This window comes from Glycine max, chromosome 20 (genome assembly GCF_000004515.6).
Source record: "Glycine max cultivar Williams 82 chromosome 20, Glycine_max_v4.0, whole genome shotgun sequence".
Lineage (NCBI taxonomy): Eukaryota > Viridiplantae > Streptophyta > Magnoliopsida > Fabales > Fabaceae > Glycine > Glycine max.
This window is the reverse complement of record NC_038256.2, coordinates 9871323-9887514: the sequence shown is the minus strand read 5'-3', so window position 1 is coordinate 9887514 and position 16192 is coordinate 9871323. Positions and strand designations below refer to the sequence as shown.

General features: G+C 37.9%; 1 protein-coding gene and 1 non-coding gene across 2 annotated transcripts; one reads left to right on the top strand and one right to left on the bottom strand.

Moving 5' to 3' along the window:
- Positions 1 to 1807: 1807 nt before the first annotated feature.
- On the bottom strand, positions 1808 to 2819 carry LOC102666024 (uncharacterized). The gene is made up of 2 exons (XM_006606669.1): positions 2687 to 2819; positions 1808 to 2544 (listed from the first exon to the last, which is right to left on the bottom strand). Exons 1-2 carry the CDS (start codon positions 2817 to 2819, stop codon positions 1808 to 1810), a joined length of 870 nt encoding a protein of 289 aa, XP_006606732.1.
- A 13027-nt stretch (positions 2820 to 15846) lies between these two features.
- Positions 15847 to 15953, top strand: LOC113000852 (small nucleolar RNA R71). The gene has a single exon (XR_003266173.1). It is a non-coding gene; the product is annotated as a small nucleolar RNA R71 (small nucleolar RNA).
- Positions 15954 to 16192: the final 239 nt, after the last annotated feature.

Here is a 16192-nt window from a genome sequence, read left to right as displayed (position 1 = left end):
GATTTCAGAGCTCTTTTAGAGCACAAAATTTCGTGCTCTTCTCTCCCTCTCCCTTCATTCATCTCCTTCTTCCTCCAAGCTCTTCTCCATGGCCTCATATGGTGGTGAGCTTCTTCTAGACTCATCTTCTCCTTGAAGTGGCGTCTCCTCTCTCTCTTCCTTCTCCATTCCGCTGCCATTCATATTCCAAGAAGCAGAGGGATCCATTGATGAAGAAGATCCTAGGCCTACAAGCTCCAATGGAGCTTACATCATGTGGTATCAAGAGCATCATCATCTAGGTGATGTTCTTTTACTTCCTCTATCTTTTTGTTCGGTGAATTCTCTTTAATTCCTTGTTCTTCATCTTATTCTCCATGTATATCCTCCATTGTCTTGTGGTTTGGTGCTATTTAGAGTTGATTCAAAAAAATAAACCGATTAAATCTTCGATCTACACTTTTTCTTGCATTTCTATGGTTCAAATTTTGTAGATCTACTCTTGAATTATGTTTTTGTGTTGATTTTAGGTTCTATCATTTTTCATTCACAATATTCTTCTTCTAAACCTTAGATCTAAATTTTCTTCCAAAATATTGATTAGAAAAAAAACACAAAAATCTAAGTGTAAATCACTTAATCCATGTTGTCTTAGAGTCATGTTTAGTCATAGTAATTGTCACATTATGTTCTAAGTTTGTGTTGAATTTTTATTTTGTTGATTGAATTCTAGATACATTTGTTCATGTATTCTTGTCATTCTTAGCCTATCTTTTGAATTTTGAGTCTAATTCATGCATGTTATTTAGTTCATAACATGTTCTAAATGAATTCCTAGAAGTAGTCTTGTTGTTGAACTCTTTTTTTTTTTTTCTAAGTTTCCTACATGATGCCTATGATGAAGTTGAGTTGTGGTGCTGAGTTGTGGCTGGATTTGTGAATCAAATAAGTCTTAAGCTCTCTTGAATTGTTTTATTCAAGATGATTGAGCATAAGAAAACACAAATTGTAACTATCCAAGCCTTAAGCAACATAAACACTACTCTTGATTTCTAGGTTGAAATAACTGGTGCTGGCAGCTTGAACATACGAACTTGTATAAATTACTGGGAATTGATAACTACGTGTTTTGAGCTGAAATTTTTACTGAATTTTCTAGACATATGGAAAAAAATTATAAAAAAAGAACCAAGCAATTTGGATAAAATTACAAAATAATAAAAATCACACAAGTTGGCAGAAAAATCAGTGTCCAGGAAAAAAAAAAGTGAAAGGAAATTGTGCTTGTTGTTTTGGCTCAAAATTTGTTCTATAATTGGTGCCTATTTTATACCAATCCTAGTTCTGAAATTTCAATTGAAAATTACTGTGAATACAAGTGCCCAAACTAGAGGTTTCTTGAGTCTTTTTTTTAATAGTTTTTCTACTCTACTCTAGAGCCATTATAGGTTTCTCTTTGAGTCCTAGCTTGCTTTTGTGTGCTTTTCATTGCTTTAATTGTTGAATCATCCTTGAAATTTGTCTTGTTAAAACTCTATTGGTTTAGCTTTCATTTCATTTTTTTTCTTTGGTTATTGCATGTCTCTTTGTTTCCTTGCTTGTGAGTTGCCATATAGGGAATTGGAAAGGAGGATTGGTGCCATATCTTGAAGAATTTGGTGCCATAAGTTGTCCTATGGTTGTGAGCTTCTTCTAGACTCATCTTCTCCTTGAAGTGGCGTCTCCTATGTCTCTTCCTTCTCCATTCCGCTACCATTCATCCTCCAAGAAGCAAAGGAATCCATTGATAAAGAAGATCCTAGGCCTACAAGCTCCAATGGAGCTTACATCATGAATCTTTGTCCTCATGGAACAAATCAAAGCTGATCTTCTGATCTTCTATGCCTATATGCAACATCTTCTTCCCCATGTCTACTATGTAGCTTGCAATAGACTTGAATGGGCAGTCAATAATGAGAGGAATGTCGGCATCATCTTCTATATCTATGACAATGAAATCAGCTGGAAATATAAGGTGTTTAACCTTCACCAAAACATCTTCAATGACTCCATATGGACTTGTAATGGAGCGGTCAACTAACTGGAGGGTCATGCGTGTAGGCATTATCTTTATCTCTCCAAGTCTCCGACACATGGAAAGAGGCATTAAATTGATACTAGCTCCCAAGTCTATGAGAGCTTTGCCTACAACAACCTCACTAATAGAACATGGTATCGAGACAACTCCAAGATCTTTATGCTTGGGTGGAAGAATGCGTTGAATCGCAACACTACAGTTACCTTCCACAACAATTCTGTCATTATGGATGTACCGGTTCTTCTTGGTTAACACATCCTTCAAAAATTTGGCATAGAGGGGCATTTGCTGGAGTGTTTCTCCAAATGGCAAAGTAATTTCCAGATTCTTGAAGATATCAAGAAATCTGGCCAAATGTCGCCCTTTATCTTTCCGGGAGGGTACCAATGGATGAGGTACCTCCTTGCATTCAATAGGAGTAGCCTCTTTCTTCTTTTCTATGTTAGCCTCACTCTTTCCCTTCTTCTTTTCAAACTCAACAACCTTCTCTTTTTGTTTTTCATTTTTCAACTTTTTTATTTTTCTTCTTTTTCTTTTATTTCTTTTTCTTTTTCTTTTCTTTTTCTTTTTCTTCCTCCTTCTTTATTTTCTCTTCACAGTCTCTTATTGGTGTCTCTCCTTCTTCAACACCTTCTACTTCCTCCACAATTTCTTCAAGTTCAACTAAATCATCAACCGGTTCCAACGCCAGTTCATTAGCCAGCTGTTGTTTAAATCCCTCCACCTTCTGATCAGCTTTACTTTCCTCCGCTTGAATCGCCATTTTGCTCCTAGTCATCACGGCTTTGCATTCTTTTTTAGGATTTTTCTCTATGTAAAGCTATTTTATGATCTTTCAGCTAATTGCTTTGCAAGCTAGCCCACCTGGACTTCCAGATTCTTAATTGCAGACTCAGTGCTCTTTTGGTTAGACATTGATACTTGCATGAATTGAGCTAGAGTCTCTTCCAGCTTTATGGTTCGGTCATAGAGACTTGGCATCTGTTGTAGTGGCCTTGTAGATGAACTTGCCTGGTCTCTCTTGAATTGGTTACCAGGGTGATTTTACCACTGTCTCTGCCGTAGATACTGCTGGTTGTTCTGAAATCCTGAAAATCCACTTGTATTGAGATTGCCTCTGGGTTGATTCCCCATATAATTGACTTCATGTGCAATTTGCTCTTCATTAGGGATACAACATCCAGATTCATGAGCTTCGCCACAAATTGTACATCATGCAACCTGCAAAATAGAAGAATGTGTAGTTTATGCAGAATGAAGCTAAGTTGGCAACTTACTGAGTGTTTCTGTTAGTATCTCGAGTTGCTTGGATAGCAACTTGTTTTGTGCCAATAGAGCATCCTGTGAGGTTAGCTCCAATAAACTCTTCTTGGTAGGAATGTGGGCTTGGTCTCTCAAAATGGCTATGTCACTAGTAGCCATGCTTTCAATTAAGTCCATTGCTTCTTCAGGGGTTTTCATTTTGATCTTACCCCCAGCTGAAGCATCCAAGAGCTGCTTAGATTCTGGTCTCAACCCATCTATGAATATGTTGAGCTATATTGGTTCTGAAAAACCGTGAGTGGGAGTCTTCCGCAATAAACCTCTAAATCTTTCAAGTGCCTCACTCAATGATTCATCTAGAAACTGGTGGAAGGAAGAAATGGCAGCTTTGCCTTCTGCGGTCTTTGATTCAGGGAAGTACTTCTTCAAGAACTTTTCTACTACTTCATCCCATGACTTCAGACTATTTCCTTTAAAAGAATGAAGCCATCTCTTAGCTTTTCCAGATAAAGAAAATGAGTATAGACTCAACCTGATTGCATCCGCAAGCACACCCGCCAACCTAATTGTATTGCATATCTCTATATAGGTGGCCAAGTGAGTATAAGGGTCTTCATTGGGTAAACCATGAATTAGATTATTTTGAATTAGCTGTATCAAAGAAGGAGGATCTGTAATTGTCTGAGCTTGAACTTCTGGCTGTGCAATACTAGTGAAAAATTGTGGCACAATAGAACTTGAATAATCCTCTAGGGTTACTCTTCTTGGCTCTTCAACAAGTTATATATGAGAATGCCCTGCAATAGGAAAACTAGAAGATGCCTCAAAAGATCGAGGTTCTTCTTCTGGAGTTACTTCTACTTCTAAATCCTGCAAAAAATTTCTGATACTCTCTGAATTACGCCTTCTATAGGTTACTTTTTGGTCCACTTTTTCTTTATACAAATATGTTCAAGGGAAATTTGATTTGCCGAAAAGCGCACCAGATCGTCAAGTATTTAAAATTAAAACGAATGAATCCGAGTATTGAACTCAGGGAACTAGTCTTAGACAGGGTTAAATTCAAAAATAAGGCATTGTTGAAAGAAACATTGATAATTGATGATTTAGAACATAATTAAACTAAGTCTAGGCTAAAAACAATAAAAATGCAAGTAAGTAAGATTGACAGCAGTAGGTAAATATGTTGGGTCTTTCTAACAAGCCAGCTGATGCATATAAAGATGTTTCTCTAATCAATCATGTTTTTTTGTTCTATGCTATAGCCTAAATTACTAAACCTCGATCCCTAGTTAGACTGAATCAATCCAAGCTTCGTCCTCAGATCCCTCTTGTTGGACTAGGCAAAATTTAGAAAGCCCTCCTAGGTTTAGACTATCTTAAACTGAGCTTCATCCTCATATCCCTCTTGTTGGACTAGACTTAGCTTAAATAGCTTATGAAAGTTTAGACTAATTTAGCCTAAGCTTTGTCCTCAGATCCCTCTTGTTGGACTAGACTTAGACCAAACAACATTATTGTGATAGGATAATTAAAACCAAAACTTAATCTGCAGATCCCTCTTGTAAGACTAAGTTTCAATTCTGCTTCATTCAAGTTCTAAGGCAACAATACATTTCCCAATGCTAAAGTCACCTAACTATGCACACAAATGGGTGATCAGACCAAGAGCATACATAATTTAAGCACTGAAAGAAGCATTGAACACAAGAAACACAATCAATTAGATATTAAAATAATTACATCAGTTGTTCTTTAGAAATCCCCAACAAGAGTGTTTAACCAACCATTATAGAAGAAACCCTAACAATAATGAGATTACAAAACCTAGGTATCTCTACAAAAATTGCTCCTCTTGCTGCCTCTAGAGCCCTTTTCCCAAAATTGGCACTATGGTGTGCTCTGGAATGTTGGAAAAATCTGTGTCAGGCTATTCTCTACCCTAATTCTGCACAAGACAAGCTTTAAATAGGCTCTGAATTCGCGACGTTGCACTTAGCGCCACCATCGCGCTTAGTGCGCATAAGTGGATTTGAGCATAGCGCTAGTCATGCGCTGAGCCTGGCAGAAGACAACTGCTGCACTTAGCGCATTGATCTCGCACTTAGCGCGCGACCTTGATATTAATGCTCTGCCAAATTCTTCTGTCGCACTAAGCATGCTGAAGTTGCGCTTAGCAGTGGATGCGCGCTTAGCCCACTAATGAGCTAAGCCTAACTGTCACTTTTGACATTTCATGACTTAGCCTCTTTTTCACCTGAAATTGCACATATTTCATCATTAAATTCAATGGAAATATTCTAGAGACAACTTTAACAATAAAACAAGATCTATTTACAAAATCACTAAAAAATAACCATAAATTGGGGAACTATACAAGTTTTGGAAAATGTTTTCTATACAAAAGTTAGTCATATAAGACGACTAACAGTGGCTTTGGTGGTAAGGGCAAAGGCGCATGCATAAGACCAATAGTTATTGTAGCCTTTGATGCAAGAACCATAGGTGCAAGAACCTCATGATGAGGTTGCACAATAGTGGTTGGTGGTTGTGAAGGTGGTTGGAGGAATGGAGGTAGCCTTTGTTGCTTCATTATCATTGAAGGATTTGAAGGATTTGAGTGATGAATTCAAAGTGTTCTTGAGCAGCATATTGGTCCCATGCGTTTAGCAAGGAACCTTCTTTCCATGGTCTCTTCTAGGTTGGCTAGTCAAAGGCGCAACCGTTCTTGAATTCTCTCTTCAGACACACTAGTTGGAGCAAAGGTGGTTAAGGGAGTTATCTTGCAAGGAGTACTAGAAGTGATGACAATTGCTAAGGCATCTTCAACAATTTATGGAGGTTCTAAAGTAACTTTAGTCATTAGAGGTTCAACAACATCGACTTGAGGTCCAAGATGTACATGAAGATTGTTGAACAACTCTCTGGATTCAAGCTTCTCCTACTATTGTTTGGTTTCAGCCTCTTTTTGCAAGTCCATCAGTTGGTGGTTTAGTTTGTCTTGTTTTTGTTGAAGCTAAACTACCATTCCTTGACCAGGAACCCATGAATTCTGATTAAGAGAGTATGGACACTCCTTAAGCATGGGAAACCTTTCCCGAGCAGTGACAATGGCTCTTCTCATTGTAGCTTTAGAATATTTGTGCAAGTCCAAGAGAAAACAAGAGCGAAAAGGAGGAGTATCATGGGTTATACATTGATAAAGCTCATCATCTCCTTCTTTCCTTGGAAAACACATATGCCAATCATTGAAGTGATGTATCTTGGTTGGACTTAAAATCTACACCATGCATATATGATTGGAGTTATCTTCCATTTCATAGTCCGAGGTGGGCGCATGGCGAGAGTTTTCATACATCTCTTTAAAGTAAAAGAGCATGACATCATTTAGATCAAACTCAATGCCTGGCTTTAATGTAATAGTCTTTATAGCAACATCTCTTGTAAAGTACCTACTGCAATCATAAGGAATTGGATGCAAGGCAACATTGTCTTTTGGGCTTTGATGAGGCATGAGCTTGCTGTGAGGAGGAACTTTGCCTTTCTTCTTTCATAAGTCCAAGGGTTGAAACCACGGAGCTATTCAATTAGGCATGAACTTGATGGAGGTTGTGTGCCGGATATTTAGACCTAGAGGATATCATGACCATTGATCAATTAGCCCACATTGCATCATTATCATCCCAACATTGTATACATCATCCTTAGCTAGAAGGAGAGCTTGATGGCCATAGTATAAGGGAATAAACTTAGACATGGGAGTGAATAGTTGGATGTGCTTTGGATGGAGAAATAAAGGAAAGAAATCATCAGATGATGGATCAATTTTTTGTGCATCAATCTTGCAAAACCATCCAATGATGTCCTTAACATAACTGACCTTTTCTATGCAAGCCCCAAAAGGAATCCTGTTAGCATTCTTGCATTGTGTTGTAGAGGATGAAGGCTTAGATACCTTGGGGTGAAGTCACTTCCACTTTGGCAGAGGAAGAACTTCGATCCCTGTTGGTGGATCCTACTCAAAAGTAGTGGATGCAGCATGAGAATCTTAGTGCTTGGGTAGAGGACACGTAACTTCCTCTTCTTCAATATTCAAAGGGAACTGCATCCAATCTATTGTAGGTTGGAAGTCCTCTTCTATTCTTCTTTGAATGTTATAAGCATTCTAAAAAAGAAAAGCAACCAGAAAACACAACTGTTCAATGTATTCAACATAAATATTTAGGTCTATGATAACCAAGTCTTGATGTTGAAAGCGATCAAGGAGGATGGGAGATGGATGTGCTTTATATTGAACTTAATCATCCATATCAACAGTGCAATCGGTTTGCTTATTCTTTCTAAGATAAATAGTCTCAGTTCTTCAAAGGCTTCGTTCAAACTATTGAACATTTGAAGTCTGTTGGAGAACTAGTTGAATATCAACTGGAGGAGGGTCATCGGTAGCATCATCTTGAATGGAGGATTGCTCACCCTCTAGACGCTTGGGTCGCTGGGCTCCATTATTTTCTTGTTTTCTTGTATGAGGTTGAGTTGGAGGAGGATGAGCCTGTCGTGTTGGTTTCACTAAGTGTAACGAGAATAGGAGGTGGACGTTGTTGAGTAGGTGCAACTTTGGACAAAAGTGTATCCATTTGTGTCTTTGTCCTCTGCTCAGCTTGAGTAACTTCTTCTTTCCACGTCTACTTTGTCTTTTTAAGTAGCCTTTTCCTAAATTTCATCCAACTGATTATCCTGTCCAATGATGAGTCCAAACTTTTTTTGAAGTTTAGCAAGTATGGAATCATCCACTTAGGGAACTTGTTGGAAAGAACCATTATCTACCAGTCTCATCTTGGATATGTTCTCTAGGTTGAATGTTTTCTATTTTTGTAGAAACACCCCCATCCAGGTAGATTTTGTCTTGCACATCTATAAGTTTCTCATACAAGAATTTTCTTATAATGACATGGATTTCGAATGCCTTAGTGAGGATGACACTACAATATATATCCTTCTTGATGCTCTCATCCTTCATCACTTCAGTAGCAAAGTAGTTGAAGAGAATCTAGGGCAAGTCAAAAGGAGTGCCCTCCATAAGGTTATACAAAATGAACTTGTGAGCGTTAGACAAGAAATCCTTTGATCCTTGAATGTGAATGATGGCCTTGTTGACTATCTGCTGGAAGATTTTGGCCTTACTCAACAATGTTCCATATTGCCTTCGGGTCTTAGCCCAATTAGGTCCTCACAAAGAGTTGTTCATCTCCCCAGCTGTTCATGAACTTGGTCTCATGACTCTCGTAGCCAATGACTTGAGCAATGGTTTTGACTAATAGCTTCACTTGGATGCCAAGCACTCTTCCAACAAAATATCTTCCAATATCTTTAATTCAATAAACTTTGGCAGTCCTCCAGAACTCTCTGATTAGTTCAGACACTACTATTTTAGGATCTTTAAAGAAATGGTGAATGCCACACAATAGAAGATGGGCTAAGATGAGATAGCTACTATTTTCGAAAGAGTCAATATTGAAGAAGTGTTCAACATGAACTCTTGATTCGTTGTCTTTCATCGTTACTTCTTCAAAGGGAATGGTTACTAGTGCAAAGTAGGGGAACCTTCCTCAGATGATGCAGAGGGAGGGTTGTTTCTTGGCCATTGTTAGGGTTAGGAAAATTTCTAGGTTTGTGAAAGGAAGAGAGGTTAGGGTGCAAAGAATGCGAATATGTTGTAGAAGGTTTAATTGTTAAAGGATGTAATGATAAGTGATGGTGACAATTAAGTTTTTAGGGTGAAGAGAGTGAAAGAGATCATGGGGGGAAGTTGAAAAGATATTGACTTTTTCAAACAGGATTCGACCCACTTCAGGGGACTTAACACAAGTACACTCAAAATGTTACGTTTCACTAAACTTGCATCCAAGTTCACTGTTCATATATTGGACGCATGTGTGTAGTGCATAAATACTAACCATGGGCTCAGTATGAGCCCACTTATCTTTGTACATATTAGATAAAGGTTTCATTATTTTTGGGTCTTGTATTTAGGGCTCCATAGTGTAGGGAGGGTACCCTAGTAATGTAGGATTTTTTAGTCCTTGTATTTTAGGGCACCTAGACTAGTTTTTCTATTAGGGGTAGTTTTGTAATTTCACATGCATTAAGTGCACTATTTGATGTGTGTGTGTGTGTTGGGAGATAAATTTAATTTAATTGGGAGAAGCCCAATCCAATTAAATTTTGGACCATCTTAAGGGGGAGGTGAGCATTTGCTTGCTACACCCCATTGCCACATCATATAGTCATTCTTTGTGGATGTCCTTCATGCTTTACATGCCTCATGACACCTAAGCACACTTAGTGGAGAAACTTGGACTTGATCTTGGATTAGTGGGCTGAATCATAACTAAAATTTACTAATCATAATTAGTGAAATTTTGGCTCCAAATTTGGCTCTACCAATTCAAATTCAAATTCAAGTGAAATTTGAATAGAAATTCAAATTTCCCTCCAATTTTGTGTGACACTTAGGCTATAAATAGAGGCCTTGTGTGTGCATTTTTTCAAATTTGATCATTTGAGAAATTAGACTTCAAAATTCAGACCTCATTTGAGGCATAAAATTCATGCCCCCTCTCTCCCTCTCCCTCCACTCCTCTTCACCTACCTTCAAGCTCTTATTCATGACCTCCTATGATGGTGAACTTGTTCTTGATTCATCTTCTCCCTGAAGTGGCATCTCCAATCACCTTTCCTCCTTCTCCATTTTGCTGTCATTTATCTTCAACAAGTAAGTGAATCCATTGATAAAGAAGATCCAAGGTCTACAGGCTCTACATGGAGTTACATCATGTGGTATCAGAGCATCTTCATCTAGGTGATGTTCTTTTGCCTCCTCTATCTTTTTGTTCGGTCAATTCACTTTAAGTCCTTGTTCTTCATCTTCTTCTCCATGATACTCCTCCATTGTCTTGTGGTTTGGTGCTGTTTGGAGTAGATTAAAAAAAAAATAAACCGATTAAATCTTAGATCTACACTTGTTGTTGCATTTCTATGGTTCAGATTTTATTGATCTACTCTTGAATCATATTTTTGTGTTGATTTTAGGTACTATCATTTTTTAGTAATAATCTTCTTGTTTTTAACCTTTAGATCTCAGTTTTCTTGAAAAATATTGATTAGAAAAGAAAACACAAAAATCTAAGTGTAAATCACTTCATTCATGTTGTCTTAGAGTCATGTTTAGTCATAATAATAGTCAGATTATGTTCTAATTTTGTGTTTAATTTTTTTTTGTTGATTGAATTTTAGATACATTTGTTCCTGTATTCTTGCAATTCTTAGCCTATCATTTGAATTTTGACTCTGATTCATGCATGTTCTAAGTTTCCTATATGACGCTTATGAAGAAATTGAGTTGTGGTGCTGAGTTGTGCCTGGATTTGTGAATCAAAATAAGTCTTAAGCTCTCTTGAATTATATTATTCAAGACAATTGAGCATAATCAAACACAAATTGTAACTATCCAAGCCTTAAGCAACATAAACACTACTCTTGATTTCTAGGTTGAAATTCTGGTTGCTGTTAGTTTTGGCACACTGTGTTCTTAACTCCACCATGGCTTGAATACTTTGCTTTTTTAGCTGTTAGTTTTAGCTTCATTTTATTTTTTGGTCTTTAGATATTGCTTGTCTCTTTGTTTCCTTGTTTGTGAGTTGCCGTATAGGGAATTGGAATGGAGGATTGGTGCCATCCCTTGAAGAATTTGAGTCAAGAAGCAAAGGGTCAACCACCTTAAGAGCTATTGGACTAAGAAACACTCCAAATTTAGTGAAACACATGGATAGAGCAGCCACAAACATTGACGATTTTTTTTTGTAACTTTGTAATTGGCAATTGAAGAGATCCAAAGAGTCAAGACATTCGTGAAAATCATCCAAGCAACCCAATCATGGAAAAATAGTTAATCAACTCAATAATGAAGAGTGATAAAGCCTCACAAGATATACACTCTATCTCTCAAGTGTCTAGGCTACTGTTTACTCTCGAAGCACCCATGAAAACAAACACCACATAGACTTGGCAAAATTCTAAAATTGACAAACAACTTGACAAACACATGCACATGAGGATCAAAAGGTCTTTAAAGGTTGTAATGGGGCCAAGGACAAGGTAGGAAAAAAATATGGAATAAGTAGCTAAATCCCAAAGGAATAGGGGAGCAATGGGGAATAAGTGGAAATTAAGCACAAGTAGTAAACCCAAACCCTCTAATATCAACAAAATCAACCAAGGCTCCCAAATCAAGTCCTCATAACAAGACCTCATTTATTCAACTTCACTTTTTTTTTTAATAGTACGCATTTGTAGAATTTGCAGCAACTGAATTTTTTTTTTTTCATTTTTTTAAATAGTATGAATTTGAAGATTAAAGCAAGAACTAGGCAATATATATATACATCAAGCATGGCCAAAATAAAACATTAAGCATGGCCAAAAATCTTATCTTCCATTGAAACATACCCCCCCACACTTATTCCCAAAACAATTCCAAAGCTCCAAAATTCCTTAAGGGTAAAATGATATCATGGTTTTTCACTTAAGGCTTGTAATGAGCTCAAAACAAAGAAAGGGGAACATAGGCTCAAAGGGGCTATCAAAGGAATTAATTCAGGGTAGGTCCATTTGGCTAGAGGCTTATAAGAACAAAATTGCCTAAATCATTTCCAAATATACATGTGAATTAGGAAGCATCAACAAGAATCAAGCCAAGGCTATTGTGCAAGCAATCAATAGGGCAAAATACACCAAAAGATTATGATGATGGATGGCTCAAATTCTCACAAAGGTAAACTTATCACTTTCAAATTGAGCTTTCAAAACTATCATGACATGTAGAGGAAAAACAAGGATTTCAAATCACAAAATGTCAAGAGACTTTTATTTTCAGAACAATTACCCATTTCTTGAACATATCCTATAATTCAAAGAAAAATATGCAAAGTTGTACATGCAAACAGAATTGACCTAAAATATTAAACTAGAAACCCAACAAAACTAACAAATTTAACACAACTAACAAAATTAACAAAACTAGCAAAACCAAAACGAAAGAACACTCCCCCCCCCCATACTTAAACAACACATTGTCCTCAATGTAGCACAATTAAAAGATTAAAAGCAATTAAACCATCAAATAGAATCGGACAAATGTAATAAAAGTAAAGAAGGAGATACGAAAAGAAAAACTCCCTAAGTCATGGTGGAAAAGAAGTAAGTTGAAGTAAGGAGACCTTTTGAGCAAGGACAACCCCCAATGTGTAATTGGATGCATCACACATTAGCTCAAATGGGGCTGTCCAATCAGGTGCTTGAATGATAGGGGTGGTAGTCAGTGCTCTTTTGAGGCAATGAAAGGCCTCTTTGCATTTATCATTAAAGTCAAACTCCACCTCCTTTTGCAACAAGTTGGATAGTGGAGGGCTACCTTGCTAAAATCTCTTATAAAGCGCCTGTAGAATCCTGCATGACCAAGAAAAGATCGCACCTCTCGCACGCAAGAGGGGTAAGACAATTATGAAATAACAGAAATTTTTGCAGGATCTACTTCAATGCTCTTTTTGGAAATAATGTGGCCTAAAAATATACCTTGCTCAACCATAAAATGACATTTTTCAAAATTTAGAACATGGTTAGTTTTAGTGCATCTATTCAAAACTTTTTCCAGACTATCCAAACAAACATCAAAAGAGGATCCATATACAGTGAAATCATCCATAAAAACCTCTATGAAATTTTCTAAAAAATCACTAAAAATACTAATCATGCACCGCTGGAAGGTACCAGGGGCATTGCACAGGCCGGAAGGCATCCTCCTATAGGCAAAAGTGCCGAAGGGGCAGGTGAATGTGGTTTTTTACTGATCCTCAGGAGCAATAGTGGTTTGCATATAGCCAGAAAAACCATCAAGGAAACAGTAGTGAGATTTACCTTCCAGGCGTTCAAGCATCTGGTCAATGAATGGCAGTGGAAAATGGTCCTTTTTGGTAACCTGGTTCAGCCTCCTATAGTCGATGCAGACTCTCCAATTGTTCTGCACCTGAGTAGGAATCAGCTCCTCCTTCTCGTTTTTAATCACGGTGAGGCCGATTTTCTTTGGAACTACCTGGACAGGACTCACCCATTGGTTGTCGGAGATAGGATAAATGATCCCAGCTTGCAAAAGCTTGGTTACCTCCTTCTTCACTACATCAAGAATCATCGGGTTGAGTCTTCTCTGTGGCTTTCTTACTAGTTTAGCCTCATCTTCTAAATTTATTCGATGCATACATGTGGATGGGCTAATACCAGGAATGTCCGCCAGGGTCCAGCCTATAGCCTTCTTATGCTCTTTGAGAACATATAACAACTTCTCCTCTTGCTCATCAGCAAGGGAGGCAGATATAATTATTGGAAAACTTTTGCTATCATCCAAGTAAGCATATTTTAAATTTGATGGCAGAGGCTTCAATTCTGGTGTGGGCGGCTGGATAGTGGTAGAAAGAGATGGTTTCTCAGCCTGTACCTCATAAAGAAAGTCAGAGGTATGTGTACTTCCTGAAACATGGTTAGTTCTATCTGACTCTATAAAATCAATCTCAAGAGGTAAAACATCACCAGACATGTAATCAATATCTAATTCAGATTCACTCTCAGCATCAAATTCAGACATATGATCAAGTACAAATTCAGATTCAATGCATGAAGAGTGACAAACATGCAGATTAGAATGAAGATCAGTCATGTATTCATCAACAATATGGTCAATTATTTAAACACGAAATACAGAAAGATCTTCAGATAGGTGTTTCATAGCATCAAGAATATTAAAATGAACAGTTATATCACCAAACTCCATAGATAGTGTGCCTGCATATACATCTATCTTAGTTCTAGTAGTTTTCATAAAAGGTCTGCCTAGAATGATCGGAATTAATCCTTTAGAAAATCCCTCCTTCATATTCAAAATATAAAAATCAACAGGGAAAATCAGTTCACCAACTCTAACTAAGACATCCTCTAGGAAACTAGCAGGATAGGCAACACTTCTATTAGCTAAATGAATTACCACATCAGTTGACTGCAAAGGACCTAGAGATAGAGAATAAAAAATAGACAGAGGCATAACACTAACAGAAGCTCCTAAATCTAGCACGGCATTGCCAAACTTATTGTTCCCCATAATACAAGGTATGCTGAATGTACCTGGATCTTTACATTTTTCAGGGATTTGGGGAATAGATTTACCAATCAATGCGAAGACATTTCTGCCCATACTAATTCTTTCACTTCCTTTAAGCTTCCATTTATTAGTGCACAACTCCTTCAAGAATTTAGCATATCTTGGAATTTGCTTTATTGCATCCAACAGAGGTATGTTTACCTCTACTTTTCTAAATGTTTCCAAGATCTCCTTCTCTGCCTCTTCCATTTTTTTGTTGGAAATTGCCCTTGGAGGGAATGGAAGAGGGATATGCTGCTTCTCTTTAGATTCACCTGCATAGAAATTGTTAGGTAACTTACTCTTTAAATTTTTGTCATCACCTTTTTTTGGAATAGAGTGAGGTTGGGCAGGTTCATTTGCGGATGAGGAAGATGCTACTGGTTGAGGTCCTTGACACTGTTTTCCTGACCTCAATGTAATGGCACTCACATTTTTGGGAATTTGGACAGATTGAGAAGGTAATCTGTTAGAATTTTGGGACAGCTGTTGATTTAACTGTGTAGCCAATTGTCCCATCTGATTAGTTAAGCTCTGAATGGAAGCTCTGGTCTCTTGTTGAAACTGCATGTTTGTCATAGTCATTTGCCTCACAAGTTCTTCAAGGGAAGGTTGCGGAGGAGCCTCAATTGTTTGTTGTTTCTGGGGCTGTTGCTGTTGTTGTTGCTGGATTAGTGGAGGAACGTAATGTCTGCTTGGGCCAACAACATTTTGAAAATAAGGTTGTTATTGTTGCTGCTGCTGTTGTGAAGGATTCGACCATCTAAGGTTGGGATGATTCCTCCACCCAGGATTGTACCTATTGCTGGAGAGGTCATAATTATTCTGTTGTGGCTGATTTTGCTGCTGAGGTTGAGGAGGTCTGTTGTAGATGTTTGCAGCATAAGCTTCAGGCTGTTCAATTGCTTCAGATTGTTGCACAAAAGGACAAAGGTATGTGTGGTGGTCGGCAGAGGAGCATAAACCGCAGAGTCTGGTGACAGGTGCAGATTTTTGATTCATGGCCAGGTGGGTGACCAGGTTAACCAAGGCATCTAGTTTACCTTCAAGCTTCTTAGTCTCGGTTGATGAAGATGAATTCGTGGCTACTTCATGCACTCCTTTAATGACAATAACATCACTTCTGGCACTAAATTGTTTGGATTTTGAAGCCATCTTCTCAATTAAATTTCTGGCTTCAGTAGGGGTCATGTCTCCAAGGGCTCCACCACTGGCAGCATCTATCATGTTTCTCTCCATGTTACTGAGTCCTTCATAAAAATATTGGAGGAGAAGCTGCTCTGAAATCTGGTGGTGAGGGCAACTGGCACATAATTTTTTAAATCTCTCCCAGTATTCATATAGGCTCTCTCCACTGAGTTGTCTAATACCTGAAATATCTTTTCTGATGGTCGTGGTCCTGGAAGCAGGGAAATTTTTTTCGAAGAATACTCTCTTGAGGTCATCCCAGCTCGTGATGGACCTTGGAGCAAGGTAATATAGCCAGTCCTTTGCCACTCCCTCTAATGAATGAGGGAAAGCCTTCAGAAATATGTGATCCTCTTGGACATCTGGGGGTTTCATGGTGGAGCAGACAATATGGAATTCTTTCAGATGCTTGTGTGGGTCTTCACCTGCTAGGCCATGAAACT